Source organism: Aquarana catesbeiana, linkage group LG09, assembly GCF_042186555.1.
Source record: "Aquarana catesbeiana isolate 2022-GZ linkage group LG09, ASM4218655v1, whole genome shotgun sequence".
Taxonomy (NCBI): domain Eukaryota; kingdom Metazoa; phylum Chordata; class Amphibia; order Anura; family Ranidae; genus Aquarana; species Aquarana catesbeiana.
Window position 1 is genome coordinate 81,381,174 of NC_133332.1, and position 23,645 is coordinate 81,404,818.

The 23,645-nt window shown below is 42.1% G+C and overlaps 1 protein-coding gene across 4 annotated transcripts in view; it reads right to left on the minus strand.

Annotated features, from left to right (window-relative positions):
- LOC141107851 (uncharacterized) overlaps window positions 1-23,645 on the minus strand; it is a 37,204-nt gene that overhangs the window by 9,733 nt on the left and 3,826 nt on the right. Inside the window, exons 2-4 of one of the 4 annotated variants that reach the window (XM_073598877.1) lie at window positions 22,150-22,164; window positions 3,529-5,556; window positions 1,657-3,162 (exon numbers count right to left, since the gene is read on the minus strand). In XM_073598877.1, the coding sequence (XP_073454978.1) occupies window positions 1,657-3,162; window positions 3,529-5,556; window positions 22,150-22,164 (3,549 nt within the window). Of the gene's footprint in view, window positions 1-1,656; window positions 5,557-22,149; window positions 22,165-23,645 lie in introns of all 4 variants that reach the window. The other 3 variants (XM_073598879.1, XM_073598878.1, XM_073598876.1) reach the window with 3 other exon arrangements.

A 23,645-nucleotide genomic window follows, 5' to 3' on the forward strand; every position in this document is an offset into this window, starting at 1 on the left:
TAAAGTTAAAGTTGTCCCTGCAGTAGTAGTTGGGGCTGAAGTGGTAGTGGGAGCAGAAGTAGCAGATGAAGTTGAAGGAGTAGTAGTAGGAGTTATAATGGTAGTTGGTGAGGTTGTAGTAGTAGTAGGGGGTTTAGTTGTGGTTGGCATTGCAGTATTGGGATTTACAGTAGTAGTAGTACTACTTTGTGCTGCAGTAGATGCTGCTGTAGGGGTTGTAGCAGCTGCAGAAGAAGTTAAAATAGCAGAAGTTGTACTTGTAGTTCCTGAAGTAGTAGTGAGATCAGAAGCAGTGGATGAAACCAAAGTAGTGGTAGTAACAGGTATAGTGGTAGTTGCTAATGTTGTATTAGTAATGGCTTCACTGGTGATTGCCATTGCAGTAGTGGGTACAGTAATAAGAAATGCTGCTGTGGTGGTGGGTACTGCAGTAATAGTCGATGTAGTGGTTTTTGAAGTTGTACTAATTGGTACTGCTGTTGTAGCTGTTGCAGAAATTGTTGAAGCAGCAGTTGTACCTGAGTAGTAATTTAGTAGTTTTAGTGATTTTAGTGGTGGTTGGCACTGTAGTAGTAGTGACTAAATTAGTAGTTACTGATGTAGTGGAAGTGGAATTAACAGTACTAGTTGGGGCTGCAGTACTAGTTTGTGTTGCAGTAGATGCTGCTGTAGTGGTTGTTAATGCTGAAGTAGTAATTGGGGTTGCTGTAGTTGTAGTAGCTGCAGAAGAAGTTAAAGCAGCAGAAATTGTACCTGCAGTAGTAGATGGTGTGGAAGCAGTAGTGGGAGTAGAACTAGTAGATGAGGTCAAAGGAGTGGTAGTAGCAGTTATAGGGGTAGCTGGTGATGTTAAAGTAGTAAGGGCTTCAATGGTGGTCGGCATTGCAGTGGTGGATACAGTAGTAGTAGGTACTGTTGTAGTAGTAGGTACTGCAGTAGTTGTTAGAACTGCTGAAGTAGTGGGTGTAGTGGTTGTTGAAGTTGTATTGCTAAATGAAGTTGCTGTTGTTATAGCTGCTGCAGAAGCAGTTGAAACAGAAAAGATTGTACCTGCAGTAGTAGTTGGTGCTGAAGTGGAGGTCAAAGCAGTAGTAGTTGAAATCAAAGGAGTGGTAGTAGCAATTATAGCAGAGGTTGGCAATGTTGCAGTACTTAGGGCTTCAGTTGTGGTTGACATTGCAGTGGTAGTAGGGACTAGAGTAGTAGTTACTAATGTGGTGGTAGTGGGATTTGCTGTAGTAGTTGGAGCTGCAGGACTAGTTTGTATTGCAGTAGAAACTGCTGTAGTAGTTGTTGAAGTTGTAGTACTAGTTGGAGTTGCTGTAGTTGTAGAAGCTGCAGAAGTAGTTAAAACAGCAGAAGTTGTTTCTGAAGTGGTAGTTGGTGCTGAAGTGGTAGTGGGAGCAGAAGTAGTAAATGAAGCTGAAGGAGTAGTAGTAAGAATTATAGTGGTAGTTGGTGGTGTTATAGTAGTGAGGGCTTCAGAGATGGTTGGCACTTTGGTAGTAGTTGGAACAGCAGTAGTTAATACTGTTGTGGTAATAGGAACTGCAGTAGTTAATGTAGTGGTTGATGAAGTTGTAGCAATAATTGCTGATGTAGATGTAGTTGCTGATGTAGATGCTGCAGAAGTAGGTGAAGCAGCAGATGTTATACCTGCAGTAGTAGTTGGTGCTGAAGTGGTGGTCAGAGCAGTGGAAGTAGTTGAATTAAAAGGAGTGGTAGCAGCAGTTATAGTAGTAGTTGGTGATGTTGTAGTGGTCAGGGCTTCAGTGGTGGTTGAAATTGCAGTAGTAGTAGGGACAGTGGTGGTAGTTACTAATGTACTGGAGATGGGATTTGCAGTAGTAGTGGTTGCTGTAGTAGATGCTGCTGTAGTGATTGTTGAAGTTGTAGTACTAAATGGAGTTGATGTAGTTGCAGCATTTGCAGAAGTAGTTAAAGCAACAGAAGTTGTTCCTGCAGTAGTAGTTGGTGCAGAAGTTGTAGTGGGGTTAGAAGTAGCAGATGAAGCCAAAGGAGTAGTGGTAATAAATAAAGTAGTTGGTGATGTTGTAGTAGTTAGGCCTTCACTGGTGGTTGGTATTGCAGTAGTGGTAGGGACAACAGTCGTAGTTAATACTGTTGTGGAAGAGGGAGCTGAAGTAGTAGTTGGAAACTCAGTAGTAGCTGATGTAGTGGTTGTTGAAGTTGTGGTACTAATTGGAGTTGCTGTTGCTGTAGCTGCTACAGTCGTAGTTGAAGCAGCAGATGTTATACCTGTAGTAGTAGTTGGTGCTGAAGTGGTGGTTAGAGCAGTGGAAGTAGTTGAAGTAAAAGGAGTGGTAGTAGCAGTTATAATAGTAGTTGGTGATGTTGTAGTAGTTAGGGCTTCAGTGCTGGTTGAAACTGCAGTGGTAGTAGTTACTAATGTACTGGAGGTCGGATTTGCAGTAGTACTGGGGGCTGTAGTAGATGCTGCCGTAGTGGTTGTTGAAGTTGTAGTACTAATTGGAGTTGATGTAGTTGCAGCATTTGCAGAAGTAGTTAAAGCAATAAAAGTTGTTCCTGCAGGAGTAGTTGGTGCTGAAGTTGTAGTGGGGTTAGAAGTAGCAGATGAAACCAAAGGAGTAGTGGTAATAGTTAAAGTAGTTGGTGAAGTTGTAGTAGTTAGGCCTTCAGTGGTGGTTGGTATTGCAGTAGTGGTAGGGACAACAGTCGTAGTTAATACTGTTGTGGAAGAGGAAACTGCAGTAGTAGTTGGAGATTCAGTAGTAGTTAATGTAGTGGTTGTTGAAGTAGTAGTACTAATTGGAGTTGCTGTTGTTGTAGCTGTTGCAGTAGTAGTTGATGCAGTAGAAGTTGTACCTGCAGTAGTAGTTGGTGCTAAAGTTGTAGTGGGAGTAGAAGTAGTAGATGAAGCCAAAGGAGTAGTAATACCAGTTATAGTGGTAGTTGGCAATGTTGTAGTAGTTGGGGCTTGAGTAGTTGTTGAAACTGCAGTAGTAGTGGGATTTGCTGTAGTAGTTGGGGCTACAGTATTACTGGTTGACACTGCAGTAGTAGGAGCAACAGTAGTAGTTGGTGTTTCAGTGGTAGTAGGAGCTGCAGAGGTAGTAACTGGTGCTGTAGTAGAAGTAGTAGTAGTAGTATCAGTAGTTGGCAGTATTGTAGTAGTAGGAGGTTCAGTACTGGTTGACACTGCAGTAGTAGTAGGAGCAACAGTAGTAGTTGGTACTGTAGTTGTTGAAAGAGCTACAGTAGTTGGCAGTATTGTAGTAGTAGGGGGTTCAGTACTGGTTGGCACTGCAGTAGTAGTAAGAGCAACAGTAGTAGTTGGTGCTGTAGTAGTAGTAGAAGTTGGCGTGGTTGTTGGGGCTTCATTAGTACTTGTTGGGGCCAAAGTAGTAGTTTGCTGTGTGGTAGTTGGTAGTTCAGTGGTAGTAGGAGCTCCAGAGGTAGTAACTGGTGCTGCAGTAGAAGTAGTAGTAGTAGTAGCTTCAGTAGTTATTGTAGTAGTAGATTCAGTAGTTATTGTAGTAGTAGGAGGTTCAGTACTGGTTGACACTGCAGTAGTAGGAGCAACAGTAGTAGTTGGTGTTTCAGTGGTAGTAGGAGCTGCAGAGGTAGTAACTGGTGCTGTAGTAGAAGTAGTAGTAGTAGTATCAGTAGTTGGCAGTATTGTAGTAGTAGGAGGTTCAGTACTGGTTGACACTGCAGTAGTAGGAGCAACAGTAGTAGTTGGTGTTTCAGTGGTAGTAGGAGCTACAGAGGTAGTAACTGGTGCTGTAGTAGAAGTAGTAGTAACAGTAGTTGGCAGTATTGTAGTAGTAGGAGGTTCAGTACTGGTTGACACTGCAGTAGTAGGAGCAACAGTAGTAGTTGGTGTTTCAGTGGTAGTAGGAGCTGCAGAGGTAGTAACTGGTGCTGTAGTAGAAGTAGTAGTAGTAGTATCAGTAGTTGGCAGTATTGTAGTAGTAGGAGGTTCAGTACTGGTTGACACTGCAGTAGTAGGAGCAACAGTAGTAGTTGGTGTTTCAGTGGTAGTAGGAGCTGCAGAGGTAGTAACTGGTGCTGTAGTAGAAGTAGTAGTAGTAGTATCAGTAGCTGGCAGTATTGTAGTAGTAGGAGGTTCAGTACTGGTTGACACTACAGTAGTAGGAGCAACAGTAGTAGTTGGTGTTTCAGTGGTAGTAGGAGCTGCAGAGGTAGTAACTGGTGCTGTAGTAGAAGTAGTAGTAGTAGTAGTATCAGTAGTTGGCAGTATTGTAGTAGTAGGAGGTTCAGTACTGGTTGACACTGCAGTAGTAGGAGCAACAGTAGTAGTTGGTGTTTCAGTGGTAGTAGGAGCTGCAGAGGTAGTAACTGGTGCTGTAGTAGAAGTAGTAGTAGTAGTATCAGTAGTTGGCAGTATTGTAGTAGTAGGAGGTTCAGTACTGGTTGACACTGCAGTAGTAGGAGCAACAGTAGTAGTTGGTGTTTCAGTGGTAGTAGGAGCTGCAGAGGTAGTAACTGGTGCTGTAGTAGAAGTAGTAGTAGTAGTAGTATCAGTAGTTGGCAGTATTGTAGTAGTAGGAGGTTCAGTACTGGTTGACACTGCAGTAGTAGGAGCAACAGTAGTAGTTGGTGTTTCAGTGGTAGTAGGAGCTGCAGAGGTAGTAACTGGTGCTGTAGTAGAAGTAGTAGTAGTATCAGTAGTTGGCAGTATTGTAGTAGTAGGAGGTTCAGTACTGGTTGACACTGCAGTAGTAGGAGCAACAGTAGTAGTTGGTGTTTCAGTGGTAGTAGGAGCTGCAGAGGTAGTAACTGGTGCTGTAGTAGAAGTAGTAGTAGTAGTATCAGTAGTTGGCAGTATTGTAGTAGTAGGAGGTTCAGTACTGGTTGACACTGCAGTAGTAGGAGCAACAGTAGTAGTTGGTGTTTCAGTGGTAGTAGGAGCTGCAGAGGTAGTAACTGGTGCTGTAGTAGAAGTAGTAGTAGTAGTATCAGTAGTTGGCAGTATTGTAGTAGTAGGAGGTTCAGTACTGGTTGACACTGCAGTAGTAGTAAGAGCAACAGTAGTAGTTGGTGCTGTAGTAGTAGAAGTTGGCGTGGTTGTTGGGGCTTCAGTAGTACTTGTTGGGGCCAAAGTAGTAGTTTGCTGTGTGGTAGTTGGTAGTTCAGTGGTAGTAGGAGCTGCAGAGGTAGTAACTGGTGCTGCAGTAGAAGTAGTAGTAGTAGTAGTAGCATCAGTAGTTATTGTAGTAGTAGCATCAGTAGTTATTGTAGTAGTAGCATCAGTAGTTATTGTAGTAGTAGCATCAGTAGTTATTGTAGTAGTAGCATCAGGAGTTATTGTAGTAGTAGCATCAGTAGTTATTGTAGTAGTAGCATCAGTAGTTATTGTAGTAGTAGCTTCAGGAGTTATTGTAGTAGTAGCATCAGTAGTTATTGTAGTAGTAGCTTCAGTAGTTATTGTAGTAGTAGCATCAGTAGTTATTGTAGTAGTAGCATCAGTAGTTATTGTAGTAGTAGCTTCAGTAGATGCTGTAGTGGTAGCTCCAGTAATTGTTGGGTCATTAATAGTAGTTGTCCCATCTGTAATAATTATAGTAGGATTAGTTTGAGCTGAAGAACCTTTTTTTAAATAATACAAATAGTTTTTAAATGAAAATAAAATGAATCCCATAACATACAATATTTATTCTATACAGGTTGAGTAGGTTTAAAAGGCACATGTCTATCACGTCCCACCAAAATAGTATTCATTTTACCAGTTCTCACTAACAGTAGTGAGAAAATCCCTGAACAAGGCCAAACTTGACCAGAAGATCTGCTTCAAAATTCAGATTATTTCCATGTAACCTGCATTTGGTATACTGGAAAAACGAAAAACTGCAAAGTATTTGTATCCTCAAATAAATAAAAACACGTTTGCTATAAAATGCTTCCAGGTAGCCCCACAAAATGTTGCCCCCATTTGGCCTTCATTATGTATACTGCCAGTGTCCTCTGTACACCTCTGTACACTTCTTCAGCCGCAGCTGATTGTATACTTCACTTCTCTGTTAAAAGAAAATTGGAGCACATGCACAACATGCTCCTGGCTCCTCCCCGCATCCTTCCCACCAAGCAGATTGGTTTAGCTGGCAGAACAAATCAGAGATCTGTGCAGGGGCATAAATACGGGGGTCACAATTGTAACTCGGCCCCATCCTTCAGGGGGATTGTACAGTTCCCTGTATACCTGGATAGGAGGGGGGTGGGGTGGCATATAGAGGAACTGATCCGCTCTTTGTTACTCCTGTCTGCTGAATACCCGCTTCTTCTCCTCTCTCTCCCGCAGACATTCAGTGGCTGCAGGAGGAACATGGAGGGGATCAGTTCCTCTATAGTATATGCAGCCCCGCTGCCCCTCCTATCCTGCTTCCTTCTGCTGCCTTGTGGCCCCTGTGCTCTCTTCCAGCCCCCCTCATCCCCTGCAGCTCTGCCAAGTTCCTCCCATCTGCGGGGAATGTGTCAGGATGGAGAGCAGGGAGGGGATTAGTAAACATGTCATTTACTGTCACCTTCCTTGTCTGAATAGACAGAGTCAGTAATCAGTTCCAATCACTGACTGTTCAATCATACTGTAACTGAGCCATAGTAAACTGTGTTTACTATGCTTCAGTTTGTGAATGAACAGTAAGCCTTAAACAGAGATATTCCTGTCCATTCATTCTGTGCAGCTGAGGCTGCAGAGAAGGAGATTGAGGGCTCTGTCCTCAATCTCCTTTCTCTGTCTGAAATGTGGAACATCAGAGGTGTCTGATTAGACCCCTGACATTTCACCAAAGCCCCTCAACAGGGCTCCTAAAAAAATAGTAAAAAATTATATTGTAAAAAAATAAAATATTAACTACTTGCTGCCCGTGCTATAGCCGAAAGACGGCTGCAGCGCAGGCCTTAATTGCCGGGAGGGAGTCCATGGACATCCTCCTGAGCAAGCACAGTCTTGGCAACGCACTCTGTGATCACCGAGAATGAGACTCAGCTGATCACAGATCCGAGTAAGGGGTCGATCCCGGCTCCTTACCACATGATCAGCTGTCAGCCAATGATGGCTGATCACGTGATGTAAACTGAAGCTCGGTAAAAAAGCCACGGCTGTGCCCACCAGTGTCACCTGCCAGTGCCCCCTGTGCCACCTACTAGTGCCACCTATCAGTACCCACCAGTGCCACCTACCAGTGCCCACAGTGCCACCCATCAATGCCCACTAGTGCTGCCAAGTGTCTAATAATCAGTGCTACAAATCACTGCTGCCTATCAGTGTCACCTACCAGTGCCCATCAGTGCCACCTATCAGTGCCCATCAGTGCCACCTATCAGTGCCACTTATCAGTGCCACCTATCAGTGCCCTTCAGTGCCACCCATCATTCCAAACCATCAGTGCCACCCATCAGTGCCACCTATCAGTGCCACCTCATCAGTGCTTATCAGTGCCACCTATCAGTGCCCATTAGTGCTGCCTTATCAGTGCCTATCAGTGTCCATCAGCGCAGCCTATCAGTGCCCATCAGTGCAGCCTCATCAGTGCACATTGGTGAAGGAGAAAAATTACCCGTTTTCAAAATTTTATAACAAACTATGAAAAAATTTTGGGGTTTTTTTTCAAAATTTTAGCCTTTTTGTTTTATGTAGCAAAAAATAAAAAACCCTGCAGCAATTAAATACCACCAAAAGAAAGCTCTATCTGTGTGAAAAAAATGATAAAAATTTAATTTGGGTAAACTGTAGCATGACCGCGCAATTGTCATTCAAAGAGTGACAGCGCTGAAAGCTGAAAATTGGTCTGGGCAGGAAGGGGCTTTAAGTGCCCAGTAAGCAAGTGGATAATAATAATAATAACAATAATATTAATAAATAAAATGGTAAAACATGATAAAAAAAAATAAAAAAACTACTGACACCAGTGGTGGAACTATCAGGTTCGCAAAGGTCGCACTTGACTCTGGCGTTATGCCACGGGGCTTGGAGGGAAGGGTCTTCGGCCGGGGGTCAGGGGGGCACTTCATGGTTTCTTGCAACAGGAAACTGAAGGTTCTAGTTACACCTCTGGATCTGTGTCAAATATCCAGGCACTGGATCAGCATTGTTTCATTCCGAATTTGTTTTTCGACTAAATTCGAAAAATGTGTTAATTCGGAAACATTCTAATTAACAGAAACACGTTTAACAAATTTTTCAGAAATTTCAAAAATTAAAAAAAAAATAAAATTCGAAAACTCAAAAGAACAAAAATCTGAAATTCAAAAATCCGAAAATAATGATGAAAATCCGAAAATTCCAAAACTCGAAAATTTGAACATCCAAAATAATAACTAACTAACTTATAATAACTATTACTAACTATTAAATTATAGGTATTGGAATTTTCTTTCAAATTTGGCTGTTAGTGAACGTAACGAATACAAACTTATTCGAAGTTACAAATTGTCCAAAATAACGAATGCCGCATCTAAATGAATGGAACGTAGCAAATTAATAATAATAAATAATAATAATAATATTTTTTTTAATTATTACTTATATTTATTTTTTATTATTTTTTATTATTTTTTAAATTATTATTATTAAAATTATTTATTATTATTAATTCGTTACATTCATTATTTCGGATAATTCATAACTTTGGATAAATTCGTATTCCTTACGTTCACTAACAGCCAAATTTTAAAGGAAATTCCAATAACTATAATTTAATAGTTAGTTTTTATAAGTTAGTTAGTTAATTTCGAATTTTTGGATATTTGAATTTTCAGATTTTCATTCTTATTTTCAGGTTTTCGCTCTTTTGAATCTTTTGATTTTCGAGTTTTCAAACTTTTGGATTTTCGAACGTTCGGATTTTCACATTTTTGGATTTTCAAATTTTCAGATTTTTGTTCTTATTTTTGGATTTTCGTTCTTATGTTCGGATTTTCGAATTTTCGAATGTTTGAGCATTTCTGAATTTCAGATTTTTATGAATTTATTTGAAATAACGAATTTCGATCATAACGAATGACCTGAAAAACGAAAAAAAAATCCCCTCAACGAATTAAACTAAAACGAAAACTAACACATTTTTTGGCAGTGCACATGTCTAATCAGCATGATTCTATGCAAATTTTGGCAAACCGAATTGCTTACAGTGATTCACAAACTCATATAATTGCAGGGAAGGTTTATGTTGCTTTATTTATTAGGCTATACCCCAGTAATTAGGCTCAAATAGCATAAAGAAATGTGGGCAGTGACCAACCGAAACAATGGTGTGAAACTTTCTTGTGACTATAATCAAATGAAGTATGTAATTGTTGATCAATAAAATAGTGAAATTACTGATATGCTGTTTTTTCAAATAGTATTACTATTGTGTATATAATATATAGTATATCTGTTGTATGTTGTCCTCAGCCATCAACTTCCCAGGCATAATTAATATTTATTCATATTTAACTTGAGAAAGGTGGGCTGTGCCCCGCTAAAATGTTGACATTGATTAAACTACATTGGAAAATTTCTACTGCTGACATCCCCATTGAGTAGTGCACCTACTGCCTGCTGCACTTCTATATACCGTATGTATATATACACAGTGGGGGAAATATTTTATTTTTAACCTCGGCCGACATATGTGGCCCATGTGTATGGCAGCTGGTTCAACAGAAGCCAGCTAAATGTCCTATTGACATCCAATTAGCATTCTCAGCCAATGGCTGGTCCGGTGTGTTCCGGTGGGGGGCGTCCCCCTGTGGGGAGATCGATGTATTAACATCGGATAGTTAGTACAGCGGCTCCTCTTGAGCTCTTCAGTTTTTTTTCGTTCAGTCCACTGGGTTGCAAAAAAAAAAAACCCTCCTAGTGTGTTTCTTACACTAAAAAAAAATAGATCCTGTTCTCTTAAAGCAGCGTGGGCAAGTTAATGAACTTTGTTTTTTTCTTTTTAATAAAAGTGGGCTGCCAGGTCTTTAACTATAGTTCCTGTCTGATGTTGACTGACTGTACAAATCAGATCACAACGCATCTTTCTGCCTTTGCACGTGTATGCATACATGAGTGTGCTTACACGCATATACAGCAGTGGTGTCGCTAGGGGGTGGCTACTGGGGCTATAGACTGAATCTGGGGCCCATAACCCAGATTCTATAGGGCAGGGGTCGACAATCCACGGCCCGTGGCCCGAACCTGGCCCGCTAACGCTGAATGCGGGCACCCGTCCCATGGACATTTTCACCACTGTCCTCCTCCTTGGGCAGCGGTGAGCGGACAGTACCACAGGGCTGGATGGGGGCGGGAACTGCTGGAGTTAACTTTTTACTTTATACAAACACAAAAGATGCAGCGCTAGAAATAATATGTGAACAAAATTGTGACTGAAGACAACTAAGGCAGAGTCTCATAAGCATATCAGCATGTGATCAATGGTGAAAAATTCATATGAGACATAATCTAGTGAGCAATAATACAAAGACATATATAAAACTTTACATGTGAAAAATGCAAAAAGGAAAAGTCCCATCAAAGTATTAGTCCATGAATGAACAAGGAAAAACACCCATCCGCGAAGATGCAAGAAACCAGAAACCAGAAACAAGAAAGGGAACTCTTCCGTGTAGTTTCACCCTCTAGGTGAGTATTATAATCCACTTACGAGATGGCAATGACTGCTGTAACGGCAGTTTCACCCAGCTCAGGGAAATTGGTCTCCCCAAAACTAAAGGCACAATACCGGAACAGCAGCTAGCAGTGGATAATTCTCGGGAATATGAAACAAAAAACTGTGTCCAAAACAGAGCCAGGTATAAGCAGCTGATGACATGAGATGAAGAAGCTGTCCGCTTGCTGAATGGTAAAGCTTTCATGCAGCTTGCACTGTTATGTGTGCACTTTGAAGAGGCGTGGTCTGTATGCTTAGTTTTGTTTCTGTTCTTGAAACCTCAGTGATTGTTGCCACATTTGAACCTCATGGCCAACCTACACCCTTGCTCACTAGATTATGCCTTATATGAATTTTTCACCATTGATCACATGCTGATATGCTTATGAGACTCTGCCTTACTTTTCTTCAGTCACAATTTTTTCATATATTATTTCTAGCGCTGCATCTTTTGTGTTTATATATGTACTTTTGGAGTTTGATACTAGACTTTCGGGTGCTGGCAGCTTTAATTAACTTATTTTGAAACGTATTCACTACTTGTTATTTTTTCTTTTTTATTTCTAGCGCAGCTTCAGGCTTTGGGCTTTTTGTTTTCTCTATACTAACTTTTTACTTTAAGCAGCAGGTGATTGGTTGCTTGGAGATCCTAGCAACCAATCACCAGCCTATTAATGTGAAAAGTTTACTTTAGTAGTTCCGGCCCCCATCCAGCCCTATGATGCGATCTCTGCTGCTGCTCTGCTTGCTGTACACCTATGTAAAGTAGGAGATTTCTACCTACACAGTGTGTGTTTGTGAGGTGGGGTGCAGGGGACAGAGGACACTACAGTGGGGGAGGGGGGGGACATAGGACACTACAGTGGGGCGTGCAGGGAACAGAGGACACTACAGTGGGGGTGCAGGGGACAGAGGACACTATAGTGGGGGGGAGGGGGGAGGGGACATAGGACACTACAGTGGGGGGGTGTAGGGAATAGAGGACACTACAGTGGGGGGTGCAGGGGACAGAGGATACTACAGGGGGGGGTGCAGGGGACTGAGGACACTACAGTGTGGGGTGTAAGGGACAGAGGACACTACAGTGGAGGGTGCAGTGCTGGGCACTGTTGACGCTGCATTACTGGGCACTGATGAGGCTGAATTCCTGGGCACTGGTAAGGCTGAGATGTGGGCACAGATGAGGCTGCATTGATGGGCACTGGTGAGGCTGCATTGCTGGGCACCGGTGAGGCTGCATAGATGGGCACAATTGAGCCCTGCATTCTTTATGTAGCACACTCCTGAGGGGGGATTCACACTCAGATATGTAACAATTATATATATGTATGTATATATATATATATATATATATATATATATATATATATATATATATATATATACAGTATCTCACAAAAGTGAGTACACCCCTCACATTTTTGTAAATATTTTATTATATCTTTTCATGTGACAACACTGAAGAAATTACACTTTGCTACAATGTAAAGTAGTGAGTGTGCAGCTTGCATAACAATGTACCTTTACTATCCCCTCAAAATAACTCAACACACAGCCATTATTGTCTAAACCGCTTACAACAAAAGTGAGTACACCCCTATGTGAAAATGTCCAGATTGGGCCCAATTAGCAATTTTCCCTTCCCAGTGTCATGTGACTTGTTAGAGTTACAAGGTCTCAGGTGTGAATGGGGAGCAGGTGTGTTAAATTTGGTGTTATTGCTCTCACTCTCTCATACTGGTCACTGGAAGTTCAACATGGCACCTCATGGCAAAGAACTCTCTGAGGATCTGAAAAAAAAATTGTTGCTCTATATAGAGATGGCCTAGGCTATAAGAAGATTGTCAAGACCCTGAAACTGAGCTGCAGCACGGTGGCCAAGACCATACAGTGGTTTAACAGGACAAGTTCTACTCAGAACAGGCCTCGTCATGGTTGACCAAAGAGGTTGAGTGCACATGCTCAGCATCATAGTCAGAGGTTGTTTTTGGGAAATATATGTATGAGTACTGCCAGCATTGCTGCAGAGGTTGAAGGGGTGGGGGGTCAGCCTGTCAGTGCTCAGAACATATGCCGCACACTGCATCAAACTGATTTGCATGGCTGTCATCCCAAAAGGAAGACTCTTCTAAAGATGATGCACAAGAAAGCCCGCAAACATGTCTTCTGATCTGATGACACCAAGATAAACATATTTGGTTCAGATGGTGTCAAGCGTGTGTGGCAGCAACCAGATGAGAAGTTCAAAGACAAGTGTGTCTTGCCTACAGTCAAGCATTTTGGTGGGAGTGTCATGGTCTGGGGTTGCATGAGTGCTGGAGAGCTACAGTTCATTGAGGGAACCATGAATGCCAACATGTACTACCACATACTGAAGCAGAGCATGATCCCCTCCCCTCAGAAGATGGGCCGCAGGGCAGTATTCAAACATAATAACGACCCCAAATACACCTCCAAGATGACCACTGCCTTGCTAAAGATGTTGAGCGTAAAGGTGCTGGACTGGCCAAGCATGTCTCCAGACCTAAACCCTATTGAGCATCTGTGGGGCATCCTCAAATGGAAGGTGGAAGAGCACAAATTCTCTAACATTTACCAGCTCTGTGATGTCATCATGGAGGAGTGGAGGAGGACTCCAGTAGCAACCTGTGAAGCTCTGGTGAACTCCATGCACAAGAGGGTGAAGGCAGTGCTGGAAAATGATGGTGGCCACACAAAATATTGACACTTTTGTCCCAATGTGGACATTTTCACTTAAGGGTATACTCACTTTTGTTGCCAGCGGTTTAGACATTAATGGCTGTGTGTTGAGTTATTTTGAGGGGACAGCAAATTTACACTGTCATACAAGCTGTACACTCACTACTTTACATTGAAGCAAAGTGTAATTTCTTCAGTGTTGTCACATGAAAAGATATAATAAAATATTTACAAAAATGTGAGGGGTGTACTCACTTTTGTGAGATACTATATATATATATATATATATATATATATATGCTGTATATATACATACAAACACACACACACATGTATATTACTGTATATACATGTGTATGCCGGCCCAATTGTATGACCTTTCTTTACTTCGCTGCTTTTGGAGACCTAGCAACACCCCTGATATACAGTATGTGCATTTATGCACATATGTGAGTAAAATACTGTCCAGCAACACAGATTTTTGTGGGATTTGTTTACTAATCTATACTCAATGGATGGCATTTGGTTTAGAAAAAAAAAGCCTGATTCCCTTAAATCATGGCGTTTTTAGGCATCGGTGTGCAAGAGGCCTTATTGCAACTTTTGAACAATTTTGTCATAATGTAGGTAAATAAAAATCTTGTTTTAACAATGTAATTTTTATGGTTAATGGTATAACACCTTTAAAGTCCCAAGTGGAGCAATTGTTACAATATTATTTATTACTAGGATGTGGTTTTCAAATAAGAATAGATATAGCAACACTATCTTTTGGACAATCAGGGAAAACAAAATTCCACATTGTCACTTTAGAAAATTTTAGGGGCACAACCACAAGCATGTGCAAATAGATTTAACTGCAAATGTTGCTATTTTGGGCTTTTGTCAAACAAAGTGCATGCAAAAAAGTGAAAAAACAAAACCAAAAAACCAAAAAAACACAATTTTTGTTTTACTGTTATCTTAAATTTTTGTTGTGTTTGCTTGATCTATGCTAAGAAACATTAAATAACTGTACATAAAACAAAATTGTAATTTCTCGTGGTGCTATTTTTGCATCTTTTTCACACCTATCTAAAAGACCTCAAATAACATACTAGGGCTAAAAACAAAACACTAAATATAAACAAAAAAAATGTAAAACAAAATTCCCTTAAAGTGATTATAAAGGCTCAATTTTGATTGTTTTCTTTTAATTAAAATAACAAACATAATACCTATCTATTCTGTGCAATGGTTTTGTACAGAGCAGCCCTGAACCTCCTTTCTGAGGTCCCCCACTGGTGCTCTTGGCTTCTCCTCTCTTGCAAGTGCCCCATAGCAAGTCACTTGAGGGCACTTGTATGGACTAAATCCAAGTAGGGATAGGCGAACGGTTCGGCTCAAGCATAAGCTCATTCAACCGTTTGTTCGGCTACCCGAACGGACCACAATGCATTGCGGCACTGAACAATGAATTGCAAGCCCTGATTGGCTGAAGAGCACTGTCAGAATCATGATTGGACACTGTCATCATGATATTATCCAATCATGGCTCATTCCTGCCCCACAGTATAATAGTATTCTTTCAATGGCAGCCATTTTCAGTGTGATTTCGTCGTGGAGAGAGACAGAACAGGGCTCTGTTCAGTGCTATCAGTTAGTTAGTGTGCTATACTGTGCTATTTTGCTTCAATTGTCAGTGTAGAATATTAGTTTAGTGTCAGTCTAGGGATAGTGTGAGTGTAGTGAGGAGGACCATCATTCAGCTTTGCAGAGTGTGCAGCTAGAGTAGGGACAGATCAGATAGTTTCACTGTAGTGTAGTGAGATCCTGTCATTCATACATACATTAGTGTAGAGTAGGGACAGCTCATATAGTTTCAGTGTAGTGTAGTGAGACCGTGTCAGTAATCTTGACATTAGTGTATAGCTAGAGTAGGGACAGTTCAGATAGCGTCAGTGTAGTGATGGTTGAACACCGTCTATTTGATTGTGTTACTGCCAGTTTAACGTCATTTACTTCTGTGTGCGTTACTGACAGTTTAAAGCCATTTACTTCTGTGTGCGTTACTGCCAGTTTAACGCCATATAGTTCTGTGTGCGTTACTGCCAGTTTAACACCATATAGTTCTGTGTTCGTTACTGCCAGTTTAACACTATATTGTTTTGCGCATGTTACTGCCAGTTTAACGCCATATAGTTTTGTGCTTTACTGCCAGTTTAACACCATATAGTTTATGTGTGCGTTACTGCCAGTTTAATGCCATATAGTTTTGTTTGCATTACTGCCAGTTTAACGCCATATAGTTCTGTGCATCACTGTACATTTGGCGCATTATATTACAGTATATTATAGTGTATCCATGAAGTGAGTCTGTGTAGTGTGAGTACTCAAGTTTAACACCATATCGTTTTGTGTGCGATACTGCCAGTTTAACGCCATATCGTTTTGCGAGTGTTACTGCCAGTTTAACACCAATTAGTTTTGTGTGCATTACTGCCAGTTTAACACCATTTAGTTGTGTGAGTTACTGCCAGTTTAACGCCATATACCGTATTTATCGACGTATAACACGCGCCAGCGTAAAACACGCACCCCAAGTTTAGGAGGGAATTATAAGGAAAAAATGTTTTAAGGAAAAAAACTTACATTTAAATGCCCATCAATGCAGCCTTGCACAGCGTCCATCTGCATGCTTGTCCAGTGTCATTTGCAGCCTTGCAGTCATTTGCAGCCTTGCAGTCAGCAGCCTTGGTGTCATTTGGAGGCTTGCAGTCATTTGCAGCCTTGCAGTCAGCAGCCTTGGTGTCATTTGCAGCCTTGCAGTCAGCAGCCTTGGTGTCATTTGCAGCCTTATCAGTGTCTATTTGCAGCCTTGCAGCTTTGCCAGTGCCGATCTGAAGCTTTTCTGTGTCCTTTTGCAGCCTTGTCCAGGCTGCAGTTAAACTGTCATGTCAGTGTCACTGCAGTTTGAAAATGGCGCCACCGGCGCCGAAATACACAGAGCCGGTCCTCGGCTCTTCTCGGCGGCTCTCGTTTGCTTTCGGCCACTTTCGGCTCCACTCGTAGTCCCGCCCGGGATGGGCATGACTGTGAGCGGGGCCGAGCGCCGCAAATATACAGATAGCCGAGTGTGTTCGGCTAGCTCCACTGGGCGTGACTGTGAGCGGAGCTAGCCGAACCTAGCTGAGTACACTCGACTAGGTTTGGGCGGCGCTCGAGTGAAGCCGAAAGTGGGCGAGAAGAGCCGAGGACCGGCTCTGTGTATTTCGGCGCCGGCAGTGCCATTTTCAAATCGGTGATCGCTCTGCTCAGTCAGCGGGGGATCGCAGGGGATCGGCGTATAACACGCACCCGCGATTTTCCCCTGATTTTAAGGTGAAAAAAGTGCGTGTTATACGCCGATAAATACAGTAGTTTTGTGCGTTACTGCCAGTTTAATGCCATATAGTTCTGTGTGCGTTACTGCCAGTTTAACGCCATATAGTTTTGCGTGCGTTACTGCCAGTTTAACGCCATATCTTTTTGTGTGTGTTTTACTGCCCGTTTAACGCCATATAGTTCTGTGTGTGTTACTGCCAGTTTAATGCCATATAGTTCTGTGTGCGTTACTGCCAGTTTAACACCATATTGTTTTGTGTGTGTTACTGCCAGTTTAACGCCATATCATTTTGCATGCGTTGCTGCCAGTTTAACTCCATATAGTTCTGTGTGGGTTACTGCCAGTTTAACGCCATATAGTTTTGTGTGCGTTACTGCCAGTTTAACGCCATATAGTTCTGTGCATCACTGTACTTTTGGCGCATTATATTGCAGTATATTATAGTGTATCCGTGAAGTGTGTCTGTGTAGTGTGAGTACTCAAATTAAAGTGCATCAAACACCTCTTTACATTGATTAAAGTGCATCTACGTACAGATTTCAGCTTCTTCTTTACATTTTCTTAAAATATACAAGCACCACCCTCTCCCTCCCAATAATGTCTGAAAGGACAACAAGGAGAGGCAGACATTCCCTTGGAACAGCAACAAACATGTCCACAGGCAAAGGTGGACATGGTGTTCAGTCCTCAGGCAGGGCATCATTTCCTCTGTTTAATGAGTTTGCCTGTGCTATCCAGCCACAGCATCCAGAGGAGGTGGTGGGCTGGCTTACTAAACCTTCCTCATCCTCCTCATCCTCTGTCACACAAGTAGAGACAAGTGTGCAGTCCCCTGCAGTTGCCAGAGTGGATAAACCTACCTCCTTGACCACATCTATTCCTGCCATATCCCCAACATCAGCCATTGAGGAGTCAGCTGAGTTATTTGACCACAACGTCAGCCACTTGCTCCTTGATGATGCCCAGCCATTACTGGATTCAGATGTTGGTTCTGAGGTTGAGGATGACAGGAACATGAGCCTAGAGAGAGGGAGGAACATCGGTAGACAAATTGGCATTCATGTTCCCCAAGCCGCAGCGTATTGCCAAGTTGTCTCCAGTGGTGATGTTGAAGATGGAGGAGATGGAGATGATGATGATGATGAGGTCACTGATACGACTTGGGTGCCAGATAGAGCAGAGGAGGAAACTGAAGATGAGGAGGCACAACCCCATGAAGGCCAACATCAAGAAAGAGTAGAGAGCAGCCACCCTATTCCATCACATTCTGCAGCTGTTATCTCCCAACCCACTTTAGAAGAGTCTGTAGCCATTTCAGGTGGTCATACACAGCCAGTGCTCGGTTGGCTGAAATTCAGCGGGAATTCCACCTGCCCATAAACCTCCTGATTTGTGACATGCCCATCAGGTAGAACTCAACTTTGGGAATGCTGCAGCGGCTATACATGCAGCAGAGAGCCGTTAACGAGTATCTGTGCCAGTATGGCATGCCAATGACAGGCTCAGACAGCCTCGGCTTTTTTCCCCAATGGCTGATCATTAAGGATGCATGCACTATATTGTCACCATTTGAGGAGGCCACAAGGATGGTCAGCAGTGACAGTGCATGCATCAGTGACACAATCCCTGTTGTGTTCCTGCTGGAGCAGACTCTGTGTGGCATTATAGACAGGGCACTGGAGGCAGAGCAGCAGGAGGAAGAGGAGGACTTCCTTTTCTCTCAAGGCCCACTTTATCCAGACATCATCATTCCTATGTCACAGATCACACAGGAGGAGAGAGGGGCAGAGGATGAGAAGGAGGATTCTGGCACTTTCATAGGCTTTGAAGAAGAGGAATACATGTGTCAATCTGTAAGCGATAGCTTTCCAACCTAGGACCCTTGGGAGTAGTATGTGGCCGGGAGGAGGAAGTTCCAGATGCTGTCATCCTGAGTGAGCCCAAGGAGTCTGCTTCTCAAGCCTTGGCAAATTTGAGGCGCATGGGCAACCTCATGCTTCAAAGCCTGCAGAAGGACCCAGGAATACGTAGCATAAAGGAGAAAGATGATTACTGGTTGGCAACCCTCCTTGACCATCGTTATAAGAGGAAGGTCTCAGAACTCATCCTGTCCCCACAGAAAGTGCAGAAGATAAAATCTCTTGAGGACACGTTAAAGAGGATTTTATTGAACGTTTTCCTGACTCCAGTAGGTTACAGTGTGGTGGAAAACGTCATTTTGAGTCTTCTGTTGGTCAAGAGAGGAGCATTGGAAAAGGCGTCCGCCTAAGTGAGGCAATTTAGAATTTTTTTAGTCCTCGCCGCCCAGGACTGTCAGCTTCCACATCTCATTGGCAGCATCTGCCTCACATGGTGGACGATTACCTCAGGGCCAAAACAGAGATGGAGAGCTTTCCAGCTGATGATCCACTGACTTACTGGGTCATGAGAATAGACCTCTGGCCAGAACTTGCCCAGTATGCTATTGAGTTGGTGGGCTACCCTGCATCCAGCGTGCTTTCAGAATGGGCACTTAGTGCTGCAGGAGGTTTTGATACTAGAACACGTCTGTCCACAGACTCCGTAGACAGTTTGACTTTTTTAAAAATTAATCAGTCCTGGATTATGGGCTAAGAAGCCCCTTATGCCGATATCACTGTTTAAGTCTTTTTGGGATATGGAATCTCTGCAGGACTTCGAGACTGCCTAGTTTTGTTCAATCATTTCATCTGGAAGAATGTTTTTGGTATAGGTTTCATGGGCACAATTAACACCCAAAGACCAATTTTTCAGCACCTGTTAGACAGGTGCATATCATTGCAATTTTTTACAGCAAGGCCAATTCTTGCTTTCATCAAGAGTACCTCTATAGGGTAACAGTGGGAAGGCGCCCCCCACACCCAAAGAGTAATTTTTCAGCACCTGTTTGACAGGTGCATATCATTGCAATTTTTTACAGCAAGGCCAATTCTTGCTTTCATCAAGAGTACCTCTATAGGGTTATGGTGGGAAGGAGCCCCCCACACCCAGAGTATTTATTTCTGCACCTGTTTGACAGGTGCATATCATTGCAATTTTTTACAGCAAGGCCAATTCTTGCTTTCATCAAGAGTACCTCTGTAGGGTTGTGGTGGTAAGGTGCCCCCCACACCCAAAGAGTAATTTTTTTGCATCTGTTTGACAGGTGCGTATCATTACAATTTTTTTACAGCAAGGCCAATTCTTGCTTTCATCAAGAGTACCTCTATAGGGTTACGGTGGGAAGGCACCACTGACACCCAAAGACCAATTTTTCTGCACCTGTTTGACAGGTGCATGTCATTGCAATTTTTTACAGGAAGGCCAATTCTTGCTTTCATCAAAATTACCTCTATAGCGTTACGGTGGGAAGATGCCACGACACCCAAAGACCAATTTTTACGCACCCGTTACTTCTATCCAAAGTCAAAGTGACACCAGAATGTATCCAAAATCTCTCTAATCTTGTTCCCAGTGAACTACATTGTGGCTTCATCATACACACTGGTTCCCCAGCTGTTGCTTAGCAAAATAAAGGCAGCTTGCAGGGAAAATGTCATTTTTTTGGCTTTATAAATGCAATTATTGCTGCAGCAGATTCTAGACATGGTACAGATCTGCCACTTTACAGGTAGACTAAGAGGACCCCTCCGGGCACTATATTGGAAGGAATTTTTCATTTTTTATGCTTTCACTTTAAAAATCAAAAAATTATTTGCATGTAAGCTTTCAAAATGGACACTTTTGGTTTTTGACATTTGGGTCCCATTGACTTTAATGGGGTTCGTTATTCGGGTCCGAACTTTTGCTGTGTTTCTGCCCATCCCGAAATCCAAGCTGGGCTGTGTGTGTCTAAAGATGCAAACAGCTTGGCTTGGTCCTGCCCCCTGCTTCCTCCTCACAGGATTTGATTGACAGCAACAGGAGCCAATGGCCTACTGCCTCCATGTTCTATGAGGAAAGAAAACAGCAATACTGCTCTCGGGCACTGCACTGGATCGAGATTAGCCACAGGTAGGTATTTGGGGGAGGATGGAGGGGAGCTGACCATGGAAGGATTTTTACCTTAATGCAGAGAAGCATTAAGGTAAAAAAAAAGAAAGGCATATAAATATGTGAAGTAATTAGTATAACATCTATAACACTGCAAAGTTATGCACTACATATCTTTTTCTAGGCCTGTGGAGTAGACAGCAATCAATCTTATGCAAAGCTGATTTAAGGGACATTTTGAAGCTGTTGGATTTTATATAATAATTTTGAAATGACTTATGCATATAATATTTTGCTTTACACAATGGTCAGAGCTCTACTTTTAAATGTTAAATATAAATATTCTATATACATATAAAAAAAAACCTACACACTCACCGAGGTGGATTTAGCATCAGTCTGATGCTGCATCTGTCCCCAGCCACCTCTAAAACTGAGAACTGAGTGATCAAAGACCAGTGATCACTCAATTATTGGTCTTCAGTGAGCAGAGAGCTGATGACTGTCGGTCTCTGGCTTTCTGATTTGCCCCTCCAGCCCTCACCGGTGTGTCAGACTGTGGAGAGGGTGGGAGCAGCGTGCTGAGAGGCTGAGCCAGCTGCCCCTTGGGCATTTGGGTGGATTCCAACATTAAAGTTGGGATTGATCCAAAGTCAGAATCAGCTGAGTGATGTCAGCTAACAGCGGACTCTAGCTCGCTGTCGGCTGAATCAGGGTCACAGGAGTGCAGAACCAACTGCACTCCTGTGACCCACAGGAAAAGTAGGGCCAAAAGAGCCTTGGCCCTACTTCTTCTTTAACAGTAATTTTAGCCATGGCCTGCTTAATCCAAAAAAAAAAAAAGTTTTGGATGAAATTGGGCTATAAGACCAATTTTCTGAAAAATTTGGTAAACTGTTAAGAATTTTGATACTAATAAGTGTGGGTATCTTACAGTACAGTAGCAAAACCCCAAACTACTCTTGGATCTACCAGTCAATACAGAACTACGACACAATTGTTAATTTATTTTGCACAAGCATTACTGAACATAGGAAAAACATGCTGCTTGAAAGGTTACTATTACCTGCTGTGCCTTAGCAACGTTGTCATTTAGGATTAATCTTTAAATAGTGTAAGATCTGCAGGAATTACAGAGCCAAGCTTCCTCCAGGGCTCAGGAGATTTAGAACAAATTACAATTATTTTTTCCCACAGCAACTACATTTTACACCACCTTCTATACTAGAAATAATTAAACATTGAAGGGTTACTATAGGGAATTAGACACTTTTTATAATTTAATTTACAGTTGCCTTCTATGTTACGTAGACCATGAGAGCTAATGGTTTTATTTAAAAAAAGATTTTTCTTTAAAAGAAAAACATGTAACAGAATGTCAAAATCACAGAACATGTAATTATATTGTATATATTTTTTATATATAAATAATTATGTTTAAAAAATACATACCTGTGCTTTGGGCACCTGAAAAGTGTAAAAAAAAAGTATTTAGTATCTTATGTGAATAAATAAGAAAAACAAAAGTAAATTATTCTTTGGTCAGTAAAAGTATGTTTGGCAATATTTTTTTCAAACCAGAAAATATCATTCTCTTGCTAGACAGATTCACCAAGACCTAACAACAAGGCTGTTAATAAACAACACTCAAGAAATAATAATTGATACATGAATTATTTATCACTAGGGATAAGGTCCATGTTTGCTACTACCATGGGTTTGTGGTGTCTGGAACTAATGCAGAAATCCACCATAGTAACCATAATGCACTGTTCGGCCTTTGAATGCAGGTCAGATGCCCCAATAATGGGGCTTTGGATAAGCAAGTCCCTTCACTATAAAATGCTGAGGGATGAGGTAAAATCAACCATACTGACAATGTGCTTTAGCTGTGATAGAGAAAGTAGACATTAGGGTTGGGCTTGTGTGCATTGGCAGGTCTCTTAAAAGAGATGAAAACCCTTACCGAATGTTCGGTAGGTATTTGCATCATGGAGAGCTTGGGGTTAGGGGGAGGGAAGGGTTTTTAGTTCTTTTATCCTTTGTTACATCTTAAAGCGGAGTTTCACCCAAAATTTTTTTGGGGGGGTAGATAATTTTCGCAGGTACTCAGCTCCCACTTCCTCTCCTGGAGCAGCGGAGCTGAGCGGAACTTTACCTCTCCCCCTCTCTCCCTGCAATCTTCTGGGATACATCACAGATCCAAAAAGATTGCCCGGCCATTTACAACACTCAGCGCGGCTCACGCATGCATTGCCGGCGCCACAGAGAGGAGGGGGAGAGAAGCGAGGCTTTGAATGGCCAAATCGCTGGACCGTTGGACAGGTGAGTGTCTGTTTATTAAAAGTCAGCAGCTACACTTTTTGTAGCTGCTAACTTTTAAATGGGTGGAACTCCGCTTTAATGCTGTTGTTATTTTGTAGCAACCTACAGCCTGTCCCTGTCCACATGCATGACCCTGATTACAGGCTGTATGTGTTTTTTTTCAGAGGGCATGCTTCCTAATCAGTTCTGGTAATTGTTTTTCACAGACCCTTTTTAAAGCAGACCTTTTACAAAATGAAAAGTCCACTAATGAAAGCCCCTATCTCTCAAAGTCAAATTGCCTGCAAGAGTATGTGATTTGGTGATTAACAGGCAGGAAAATGTTGGAGACAGGGGCAGTATGTTATCACTTCATAACGCAAAGTGCCCATACAAGGACCTTTATATCAGTATCTCCAGATACTATTTTCATGAAAGCTGGTGATTAAAGTAGAAATAGGCTAAGCGATATTTTCATATTAAAGCCTGTGTGAGATTTTGGTGGTTGGGTTTACATCTATGTTAACAAGCTATGCTTGAGTTTTGGGCTGCTGGGGGAAATTCATCTTATGTGCCCCATCAGTGTACACCAGTGGTTCTCAACCCTCTCCTCATGTACCCCCAACAGGCGATGATTTGGGAAT